General features: G+C 39.1%; 1 protein-coding gene across 3 annotated transcripts in view; it reads right to left on the reverse strand.

Annotated features, from left to right (window-relative positions):
• The window catches only part of LOC140480588 (adenylate cyclase type 1-like), a 289,915-nt gene that overhangs the window by 19,858 nt on the left and 257,286 nt on the right, over positions 1–12,771 (reverse strand). For all 3 annotated transcript variants that reach the window (XM_072575640.1, XM_072575642.1, XM_072575643.1), the window contains 2 exons: positions 12,578–12,724; positions 12,361–12,459 (listed from right to left, as the gene is read on the reverse strand). In XM_072575640.1, coding sequence (XP_072431741.1) covers positions 12,361–12,459; positions 12,578–12,724 — 246 coding nt within the window. The remainder of the gene's footprint in view (positions 1–12,360; positions 12,460–12,577; positions 12,725–12,771) is intronic.

The following is a 12,771-nucleotide window of genomic DNA, read 5'->3' on the forward strand; positions in this document are numbered from 1 at the left end:
TAGCACGAAGGTGCAGCAATGAAGAAATCAGATGGTAAGTTGGCCTTCACAGCGAGAAGATTTAAGTAAGGGAGCAGGGATGTCTTGCTGCAATTGTCCAGGACCTCAGTGAGACCATAACTTGAGTAATGTGTGCAGTTTCTGTCCCCTTATCGGAGGAAGGATGTTCTGGTTTTGAGGGAATGCAACAAAGGTTTAGCTGACTTAATCTTGGAACAGCAGTACTGATGTATGAAGAGATACTGGATCAGTTAGGACCACAACCACTGAAGTTTAGAAAAATAAGGTGGATCTCACAGAAACCTATAAAATTCAAACAGGACAATAGAGGGTACATACAGGAAAAATGTTTCCATTGAACAAGGTGCTCAGAACCAGGGGTCACAGTTTAAGGATATGGACTAGGCAATATAAGACTGCAGTGAGGAGAAATATTTTTACCTAGGGAGTGGTGAGCCTGTGGAATTCATTGCCAGAAGGTGGTTCAAGTCAAAACACTGAATGCTTTCAAGGATCAATGAGTATAGAGAAAAGCGAGAACAGAGTTGGAAGATGATCCATGATCACATTGATTGACAGATCAGGCTCAAATACCAAATGACCTATTCTTGCTCCTTTTTTTTTATGGCTCGCTGTTTCGGAGTTGGCTAATTGACTGCGATGGCAGCTTCCCAAAGCTGAAAGGCAAATTGGAGTTAATTGGATGTAATAGAGGTAATCATCTTAAGACTGTGCACCTTTCAGAAAGGATTGACTATGGTCACCAGTGTGGAAGAGTTCTGACTTCACAGGACAGCTAGAGCCTATGACTATGACCAGGGAGCTGAAACAATCAGCATCTTAGATTCATTCTGCAGCTAAACAACACCAGCAGCTAAACTGCTCACAAAGCTATACATAGGGTATATAAGTAGAGTAGAAGATTGTTTTAATTAGCTTTAAACTGCTCTATCCCCCTAACCTCCCCCAAGCCACCCAACGAACCTTTAAACAAAATTGTTTGGGGTGCTACCAGAAAACTAGCACTGCAGATGATAATGTTAAATTTTTCAATTTTCCATTTATCTTGCTTTCATTGGAAAGAGAATTGCATTCTTGATATATAGCATTTTCTAGTTATAGCTGGAATTCTATCCAGAATAATGGAGTTTTGGAAAGCTGATATACAACACAGATAAGATAAAAACACAAATTTGAATGTATTTCTAATGTAATAATCACAATGAAATATGCAGTCACACAAATGAGAAACATTACCATTACACGAATAATCTAGAGGCCCAGGCTAGTGTTCAAATTCCACCAGAGCATCTGGTGGAATTTAAAATATGCAAAATATTAATAAATCTGCAATATAAAGCTAGTATCAGTAAATTATGATAAAAATATTATCAGTTATTATTAAAAACTCATCTGCTTCACTCATATCCTTTATGTCAAGAAATCTGCCAACCTTCTTCAATCTAGGGACCAACGAGTTTTGACAGAGAGGAGGAAGAATCCTTCTTTAAGAGGGTACAAATTCTTGGAATGCTTTACCTCAGAAGTTGTAGTAGCTGGGTCAGTAAATATATTCAAGGCTGAGATTTTTAATCAGTAACGAGATTCCGGGTTATGGATATAAGGCAGTTGAAAATGAGGTTGAGGGTTATCGAATCAGCCATGATCTCATTGATGGTACAGCAGACAGGACGGACTGAATAGTTTACATTTCCTCCTGTGCCTAATGGACTGCAGAACACAGCAATGTGACTAAGTTGTAAATGCCATATGAAAATGTGCAATTCAGGGTGGGCAACAAATACTGGCTTTGTCAATGGTATTCACCCCCCTGAAAGGGTGAAGAGAAAAAAAACTTACAAATGACAATTAATATGTGAAGAAAATGTTGAAGCTGGGTAATTCTCATACACAAATGAACTGGATCATTGCTCTCACAGTGCTAACAAATCACTTCAATTGAGAGTGGTATGGTGGCTCAGTGGTTAGCTCTGCTGCCTCACAGCATCAGGAACCTGGGCTCGATTCCACTTTTGGGGTGACTGTCTGTGAGGAGTTTGCATATTTCTGCTGGGTGCTCAGGTTTTCTTCCACAGTGCAGGTTAGGTGGATTGGCCACGCTAAATTACCCAATGTCTGGGGATGTGCAGGCTTGGTGGATTAGCCATGGCAAATGTGGGGTTTATGGTGGGGAACTGGGTCTTCGGTGGGATGCTCTTTGGAGGATCAGTGCAGACTCAATGGACCAAATGGCTTCTTCTGCACCATAGGGAATCCATGATTGGCAGAATCTTACTGTATCAGAGGCATCAGGCCTGGAGGCAGTGGGAAACTTAATTAGTTGGAATAGAGAGGCATGAGAGTCCTACCATCTTCCTGCTCTCACTGAAATAAAATTTGGTGAAAAAGCCCAAGCTTGACATTCCTACCCTGCAGCCAGTTGAGGCTCTTATGTGATCTCTTACTGGCCACTTAAGAGCCATTTAAGCCCCTATTCCCAAGTTGGCTGGTATGGGGGTGAGGGAGGAATGTTCTTCTTGATGTGTAGTAATTTGTGCACAACTGACGTCATGGGGCAGGGATGGCTGTTCTGATCCACCCCTTTGTCCTTACTTCTGACCTCATGACCCTCCCTTCACTGCCACCCCAAGCCCGCCTGACAATCCTCCCATGAAACTCTTATATTCTGTATTTGTTTTTCCACCCTGGGGCATCATATAGTCAGCAGCAGCCTCCTCCATTGTACTGCTATGTGCCAGCGCTGATGGCCACTTATTAGTTGGCAGCACACGATGACCATGACTTCATCCATTGAGATCCTCATACAAGTAGAAGGCCCATCAATCACCAGCTCAGCGCCTGATTGCTCTGACAGATCTGACAGAGTTCATATCCTAACAGGTCTCAGTTTCTTTCTGTTAAATTCCTCCGCTTACAGACATAGTTTGATGATGGGAAGATACTAATCACTGTTTGCATTTTGATACATGTACATGAATAATTGATACTCCTATTACGATAAAATTTCCATACAGTTTATACTGAAACTCTGTGAACTTATGTCACATTGTTCAGCTTGTCACAAACAGTTTGTTGTATCCAAGGAAGCACTGGAAATTAAAGGTTGGATTTAAATAAGCATTAAAAGCTGGGCAATAACCAGATCAGATTTTTAAGAACCTGTTCTTCTCAGCTGAATCATGACAACAGTTGCACTTACATCAAATATGCTTCAGGTCTTTGGTTGGGTTTACAAGCTCAAGAACAAAAGAAATGCATCACATTCTTTGGATTATGGAGTCTTCAGATCACCCTTTGAACCAGCAGCAAGAATGCAGACATTTCAAGCTGAATTGGCTGTTTATTGGAACTGAGTTTCAACTTGTCAAAATGAAAAGCATTCATTCTCAATCAGTTGGGCATGGATGTAATGACATTTTGTTTAATGTAAAACACGATGCCACTGCTAATGATGAAAAAAACTGAGGGCAATATTTTTTTTAGTAGATACAACATGCTTTCTACAGATTGTAGCCCCCATATCACATGGTGAAATTTAATACATTTAGACTTACATAGAAGTGCTTATACTTATACAATTTAAATGATGGAGGTGTTGATTTAACACCATACTTAAGACATTGTTATTCCTAAAATCAGTCTTCAGTAATCTAAGGAAAGACTGTAAGGCGATAACCATAATGTAAATCAAAGCACCACTGCTCAAAACACTGGATTGAGGAGGAAGGAGTCCTGAAATATTAACAGGGGACTTTATAATTAGGAACAAACTTGATCTCCTCTGCATCCAATAAGGCGACTTCTGACGAGTCTGTTACCTACCCTGTGCCACAGTAAGAATATCTCACAGAAGCTGGAGAGGAATTGGAATTGAAGGGAGTAATCCTAGTTGTTGTAGTCCACAATGGAACAACGGGAAGGAGAGGGAACTGCATAATGGTAATGCCACTGTACTAAATTGAAAACCCCAAGTTAATGTTCTGGGGACACGGGTTTGAAACCCATTGTAGATGGCAACCAATATTGACTGTCATAAAAACCCATCTAGTTCACTCATATCCATTTGGGAAGGAAATCTGTTATCCTTATCTGATCTGGTCATGTGTGACTCTGGATCCACAGCAATGTGGTTGACTCTTAACTGTTAGGATAGGCAATATCACAGAAGCCCACATTCCATGAATGAATAATGAAAAAAAAATGACAAATGTACAACAGGTTAGACATCCTGTTGAAAGAGTATCTAAATTTAGGTTCTGAATGGAAAAAACATGACCTTAAAAGCATGACAGATACAGTCTGCTTAGAGGCAAGAGGCATTTAAAATAGAAAGGTTTCATGTGTCGTTGCAAGTTTGTTGGGCCAAAAGGTCTGTTTCTGTGCTGTACTGTTCTTTGTAAAACAGGACAGGACAGCCTAGCAAAGAATACTGTCAATCAGGATTTAACTCACAGAGAACTTGTCGAGTTTGAGGACAGGAATCAAAGAAAACGGTTAGGCAAAATGTGAAAGAACTTATCATGGACAGAATGGCAGTCAGTGCTCTTTGGAAGGAGTACTTGGAGGATTTTCTCAGCTGTGACTCAATGCTCAAAAGAATGTGCCATTGAACACATTCCACAACAGGCTACCTACCACTATCCTAGCTAACATGTGGCTGACCAAGCCATCTAAGGCTAGAAACCAACAAGGGGACTAGAGCAGACTGCTTCCTTGCTGAAATACCGAAATAAGGAGAAATATGCTCTTGGCATGAATATTTGACCCCACTTCCCATATCTGGGAAGAGTTCAGCAGGCTAGGAGATTTTGGAGAAGCTTTAATTCTTACCATCTTCAAAGAAAATTAGATTGAATGTGGTATAAAGGGGTCTCCCTGCTCTCTGACACATGAAGGCCATCACACAAATTCTCCTCAATCACCTTCTCACAGCAGCTCATCCTGGAGTCACAATGTGAGTTCAATTCATCTGAAGGCACAGTGGCCATAATGTTCACAGCAAGACAAGTCCAAGAAAAATGTAAATACAACAATGGTCTTTATACACAGCTACCTTAAACTTCATAAAGTCCTCAAACTCACAAAGACACTTGTGCATTGGGAGAGATATGGAACAACCGCCTCATATTATTCCCTCTGCTGCATGGCAATATGCATGCTCTGTTCCTCAAAAATGGGTCCATCACAAACCAATATATGTGTCCAAATTGGGGTCAAACAATATTGTGCCATCACACAGGCATTCTTCTCCAAATTTCTTGCTGTAACACTCCATCTCCATGATGTTTCCTACTTTAGTGGTGTTCCTCTACAGGATGAATGTGAAACTGTTCAACCTGTGTTGTTGCCAGTCCAAAACCAAGATCAGCCCAAGTGTAAGCTGAAAGGTCAAACTCCAAAACACTTATGTGTTTGTAAAGGTGTATGAGAAAGGCCCTGGGTTAACCACTCACAATTCAAAAGGTTCTCTACCAGCCTGCTCCCATTGTACAACACTATCCCTGACCTAATACGATTCAACACTGTCCCTGATCTAATAACACAGCCAATGGACAATTTGTTAAACCCTCATATCTTTTGGGGCCTCCTTTTAGTGAGGGCACATATTGATCAAATTCAACATTGCCTCTGAGATGCCAGCACAGCCTTTCATCATCTGAAGCACACAGGGCAAAACCTGAAGGGTCTGAGTGACATGGATCATGGCTAGATGGGTGATAGAATAGGTAGAGAAGTCTAGTGAGGTGCATCTTACATTGAGATAAACTGACCTCATCTTTTAAACTTCTTACAAGCAATGAAGTGATATTATCCTCGGTTGCTGCACATTGCCAACTGATGACAATTCATGCTTAAGGTCTTTGTTAAGACCCCAATCAAACTCGATATTCAGACTATGATCTTTGAAATATGCTGAAAAATTAGTCATTGGGAAAAGCTGTCATGGAAATAAAAGCAGATTTTGCAGTCTAACTTGCCCCGTACTCCAAATGATTTCCATTTTGCCCACAACCAAACTCCAGAGCAGGTCGTGATGCACAAGCAGTGGTTCCACACAGCTTTGCACCATGGACATTGGCATCTGAGTTGCAGGTAGCCATCACCACCATGCTGCCATCTGTTCAATGCACTGGCATTGTGGCTCCAAGCCCCGAATGGTCTATCGAGGCACAGAGTACAGCAGTGTACTGCAGTATCGGGCACAGACACTGCAGAGGGACGTTTGCATAATTCAGGCTGTCTACCAAAGCTGCTCCACTGCTCTCTAAGCATGCATTCATTTGGTACCTTCTGCATGCCCATAGCATGCATACCTTACCTTGCCCTATTGTGCCCTGCACTGACAATTGGCACAGTCAAAAATCAGAAAGGTAAGACAAGGACATGTACATCTTGCCACATTACCCAGCACCCATATCGGAAGGCAGCAATGTGTGTGCCAAACACTATCTGTGTGAGGCAGCAGACAGCTTATGGTATTTAAGCCTCATGGAGCTGGGAAGGTCATTGACCTTCCTTCTGCACTTCTGCCCTAGTGCTCGTTATCCTGGAAATAATACTGGTGGCCATCTCTAACCAGGCTGGCATCATCTGTTGGCATGGGCTCCTCTGGTGATCTTCCCTGGAAGAACATCTCTTCACTGCACCACATTCACCAGGACCCCCACTGGTTCTCTCTAAGTGGTGTGTTGCCAGCCTCCCCTTCCCTACCATCCATCCTCATTGCTTGCACAACTTAACAAGGCAGATGCCAAATGACAGCAATACTCCTGGTGAGCAGCAGGGCCTCAAAAACAGCATGGCTACAATAGGTGCTGATGTTACAGAAGCTGAGTGATGAGTTATTTTGGGAATGGCATGTGATAAGAGAAGACAGAAACAGGACTTGATACGTATCATAGGGGCAAGAATGGCAATAAGTGTGACAAGTTTGATAAGATTTGGTGGAAAATCTCACTCTGTCTCACAGCAAGAATCACTCCATCAAACCCAATGAGACTTGGATTTAGCCAAAACCCCATAAGATTCACCCCATATTTTTAATAATTAAGACCTCCAATCCTGAACTGGGCTCATTGTCCAAAGTGCTGCTCATCCTTATGAATGTGTTGGAGAGATTACAGCATGTTGCTCAAGGTCCTAAAGAAATATTATCAGTGAAGCCTCCACAAAATCCTATAAATTAAATGGCAGGATAGATATTAAAATAAGTCCTGATTTTGGCAAGAGGTCTGAGAAACTAGTCAGACTTTGGGTAGATGGTAATATAACTGCTCTGAGAATTCTTTCTGACCTTCACTGATGGGAGGAGAGTGTTTCATGTTTTAGCAACGGAACCTAAAAAGACAACATGCAACTGCACAAATCGATACCTCACTGCAATAATCTTGAACAGGATGCATTTCGAGAAAAGAGAGGATTTGCATATATGTAGCACTTTTAATTCCTAATGATGTGCTGAAATGATTTTTAACTAATAAAACATTTTTGAAATCTAGCCACTATTGCTTTGTAACAAAAAGTAGTACACAGGAGGATCTCTGAATCACAGTGCGATTACAATCAAGGGAAGTCACTGGTTGTGATGCCTGGGAAAGCCATTTCTTTCTACTTCAAATAGTGCCATAGGGACCTTTTGACCATCATCTAAATGGACAGGTGGGGCCTCAATTATTACACATCAGAAGGGCAGCACACCCTTAACACTGCAGCGATGTGTCAGCTGGGGCTTGGGCCTACTTTCTAATCTGAGATGTATATTAAAAAAATTGCTTGGCTACTGAATCTAACAATGGAAAGTGAACCAGAACAGATAAAGGAAGTAAAAGGGACCTGTAGGCAATAGAACCATAGATTTGATATTGATCACCTTAAATAATGTGCTTTATGGTAATAATAGAGAATTACATAATTATGACACAAATATTAGAGGAAAGCTCTTTTTTTTCGAGAAGCTCAAAATAGAACTTGGAAAACAGATATGGACAGCAACATTAGCAATCAACCATGCAGAACATGGACTGGAAACATTTTAAAAATGTCCTCAACAACGTGCAGGGAAAAATATATCACGCGGAGCATGAGTTAGATTCTGTGGACGAGTAAACAATTATGGGAACAATTTGAGCGTTGGGAATGGAACACATTCTAAGTGTACAGACAGCAGAAAAGTTCATATAAGAAAGAATATCATGAGATGATGAAAGAAATAAATAAGACAAAGGGTTCTATGAAATTAAATTATTGATTACACAAAATAAAAGAGTGTGGTACTATACAGGTAAAACCACAAAAAAAGGAAGGTGCGCAAGAATATGACCATTTTAAGATAGAATAATATCAGAATGATATAGAGAGATGGCAGATGGCCCATGAAATCAGTTGTTGGTGTTTGTATTTATTTGGGAGATTGAGCAGGTAATTATTGCATTGAATGATGAGAGGAGCAATAAGTACATTTAGAACAATAACATTTGTATCGAATAAAGTAGGCATTCTCAAAACAGGATGCAACCTTGGTCCATTCATCTGGGAAGAGATCATAGGAACATTACTACTCATACTTAATAGTTCATTTGAAGAAAGTGCAAGAAAACTACCAGACAGCTCATATAAATTCTTAAGAGGCCAAGAACAATCCCAGGCAGTTATAAAGCAGTCAGTTTAACATCAATAGTAGAAAAACTGATGGAATCCTGACAAAAGGAAAGAAAATAACATTGGCTCACAAAAATTGTAATAAATAATCAGCATAGATTTGAAAGTAAAAACGTATTTAAGCAATACTATTGAATGTATAAGGAGAAAACAGAGTTACAAATATAATGTAATAGATCTATTTAACTGGACTTATAAACTGTTTTCAAAAGGTACACATAGAACATAGAACAATACAGCGCAGAACAGGCCCCTCGGCCCTTGATGTTGCACCGACCTGTGAACTAATCAAAGCCAATCTCCCTACACTATCCCAAAATCATCTATATGCTTATATATGGATTGTTTAAATGCTCCTAATGTGGCAGGATTAACTACATTGGCAGGCAGGGCATTCCATGCCCTTACCACTCTCTGAGTAAAGAACCTGCCTCTGACATCTGTCTCAAATCTATTACCCCTCAATTTGCAGCTATGCCCCCTCACACAAGCCAACGTCATCATCCTAGGAAAAAGACTCTCATTGTCCATCCTACCTAATCCTCTGATCATCTTGTATGTCTCTATTACATCTCCTCTTAGCCTTCTTCTCTCCAATGAGAATGAATAGATCAAATAAAGTTGATTCTGGGAAAATTGCAAAAGTTGTGGAATTTTATGCATAAATGAATATCAACGTAAACACATCTCTATAATCTTTTAGAAGTGGCTCAAAACATCAATATGTACCCTGATTTACATATTCCAGAGACTCAGCACTTGTGTCAGGTAGGCATCATATACAGAGTGACGCCAACTCTGAGTTCAATTCCCTCACTGGCTGAAGTTACGCTGAAGGACTCTTCTTCTCAATCTCTCCCATAGTCTGAGGCATGGTGATCCTCAAGTCCTCAAAAACAATCCCTCATCATTCATATTTCATCCAAATAGCAAGAACACATTCTATTCTTTTCCATGTCCACTGTAGCAATCAGCCTAGAAAGTTAATTTACCTCCTGTATATCTTATCTGCAAACACCAATAGATGACACACTACATTTGTTGCCAACCTGAAGACTGATTACATCCAAATAAATAAATCCAAATCCCACTTTGTTGTTAAAATGGATAAATCACAAATAAAAACATCAAATTCAATGTAGTGATTTGGAAGTTGTAATCAAACGTTGGAGGTCCAGATGACGATTGTTATTGGATTTCATGATTAAAAAATTAAATCACTAATGGCTTTTGACATCTCCACTCTTTGGTTAAATCACTGTCTGGTAATCATTTCCAGACGCTCAATATTCTAAACACGGGGGAAAACGCAACTTGAAGCAATTTGGTACACATAAGAAACTTAGTAATTTGCTTGAAATATCAATGTAGGTATCTCCACTATTTCGGGTATCTGTCATTTAATTCAAAAGGACCAATCCACAAAATTGGCATTTGCACTCAGTACTAATTTAACATTGATGGAAGACATTTACTATTTTCTCAAAATTGTAAAACTACAATCAGGTGGAAATCCTTTATGTACAGTTTCCAATTGGGGAAAAAATTGCAAATTGTGTTTAAAAAATGGGCACTGATTTTCCAAAGATTTTCCCCCCAAATGTCCATTCAATCTCATTCACATGTCACCAAAATGTACCATTTGCCAAGGACCAAGGCATTTAAGATGATGTTAAAAGGCATTGCTTCAAAATAAACTTTTAAAATATTAGTAAATATGTAATTTGGTGCAGTTTAATTAGTAACCAAAAAATGGACTAATCACAAAAATTAGCATTTCTAATCAGAGTCCACCACCCAATTTAAAACTAAGTAGTCAATGATTTTACAGATTTTTTTTTTAAAGATTCACTCCATGACAACATCTGTCAAATACTCAAGTCAGATCACATGGAACAAAATATATTTGGGGTATAATAAAATGTGTGACACTTGTACAATATAAACTACTGAATATTATTTCAACTGGCCATTTATTGTTGCTACCTAAGGAAGCAGAATTGCACTCATCTGACTCATAGGTTTTTCTTTAGTAAGACTCAATTCTTACAAATTCATATCTTGCTGGAACTGGTCATTGAAGAATAAAGGGAACTGCCCGGTTACTAACATGAGATACCCAGAGAAAAAGAAATTGCATTCAATTTTAATAAATTGTTGTATCTGCTTCTGGCATTATTTTTCAAGACTTTAAAATTTCTTTTTCATCGCAACATGCATGTGTGTTGCCATGAAGGAAAATTCTTCCTACATAACATGAGCATGAACTCTGAAGAAAAACCAGTAAAACCAGCAAATGACACATACTGATCTGACTTCTCCTGTGGACTTCATTTCCTGGTTTTACTGGTTTTCACCATTGGGAAGTAACTTACTGAAGATGATGGCCAAATGAAACAAAAACAGAAAATGGCAGAAATGCTCAGGATGTGGAATCCTTCCTCAGGAATAGAATGTAACACAGATTAATTTTGCCAATGGCAAAAAAAACAGAAAATGACCACAAATAAGGTATAGTGGGAAAAATAGAATGAACTGCAGAGAATCTGCTAGGTAGAGAATCCATGGTGTCTAAAGGAGCTCCAAGCATAAATCAGTTGGGTTACTTAACGAATGCTGGTAACTCAGCGTTTCATTAGTTATTTCATTTAATCTCTCCAATGTCTTGTCACTGTATTTCCTTCTTCAACCCAACCATCGTCCACCTCCCCCCACGCCCCACTGTTTCTTCTACTTTACAAAAGCAGTTCATTTGTTAAATTGTCTTGTTCTGAAAAAAAATTACACTAGTAAGAGGTCAGCCTGTATCTTCTTCGTGGATGTTGTCAGAATCACTTTGTGTTTCCAGCATTTTGGTTTCTGTCTTCCTTTGCATAATAGTTCTAGAATAGATGACCAAGGCCTTTCATATCTATGCAGTGTTGCATTCTGAATTATACTTTTGTTGATGTATGTTATCTATACTCATACAAATGATGCTTTCCAACATAGCAATAACAACAGTTCCACCATACAAGACAACTCCTTAGTAGAAACTATTAGCAGAATATAACAGTACCCAAACCTGGAAGGACAGTCTCCACTCAAAACAACTTGCATTTCGAAAGCTCAAACTTAAATCAAAATGAAGTGCAATGATAAACCATTCATTAACAGGATGCACATACAGAATCCTTTGCTTTACTCATAATTACTAAGTTAATTTTGCCTATGAACCTGAGGGGATTTACATGGCATAGCTGCAAGCACCAGGAAGTGGAGAAGTCAACATTTTGGTATAACCCTTCTTCAGAAATTGCTGAAGAAGAATGAGATCTGAAACATCAACTACTCTGCCTCCTGATGCTGCCTGGCTTGCTGTGTTCTTCAGCCTCCTGCTTGTCTACTTTGCATTCCAGCATCTATGGTTTTTTGTTGTCTATAACTGCAAGCACAGCAATGAGAGAATCAAAGTCTAACAGGAAAGCCAAATCCAATTTGCTATGTAATTGCATTGAAAAACTCATTCGGGATCGGTTTGTATCTGTGCATTACTTCTCTCCATCGCTCCTGGGTATTTTTGGTTGATCTTTAAATTTTCAGGATAAAGACATGTAACTATTTGACTGTTTTTTTGTGATGTGTGCTTGAAGATAATTATTGATCATTAACTAATAAACCAAAAATACCATGATTACTCACCTTTGTTCCAGTTGTGGGTACAAGTCCAACTGCTCCCATGTAAGTGCTGCCAATTGTTTTGATTTTCTCTATATCCTTATAGCATTCCTTGTCCATTAACTTTTACACAAAAAAATGGAAATACATTTTGAGAGTTACTAATTAAGAGTTCTGTTCATATATGTTATAAATTTATACTTTTATCAAATAGAAAAGGTTAATATAGAACTAAATGTACCTCATCGAAGTCAGCTATTATTTCATTCAAGAGGCGCAAGCATTCAACTCCCATGTTATTACCATCAAGCTCAATATAAAAGTCATTAAAATTGGGAATTGAGGCAAACATCACACCCACTTGTGAATATGACTGGTAGTAGAGATCCTGCAATGAAAAACACACAGATATTAAGTTTAACATTAGATCAAATG

This window comes from Chiloscyllium punctatum, chromosome 8, assembly GCF_047496795.1.
Source record: "Chiloscyllium punctatum isolate Juve2018m chromosome 8, sChiPun1.3, whole genome shotgun sequence".
Lineage (NCBI taxonomy): Eukaryota > Metazoa > Chordata > Chondrichthyes > Orectolobiformes > Hemiscylliidae > Chiloscyllium > Chiloscyllium punctatum.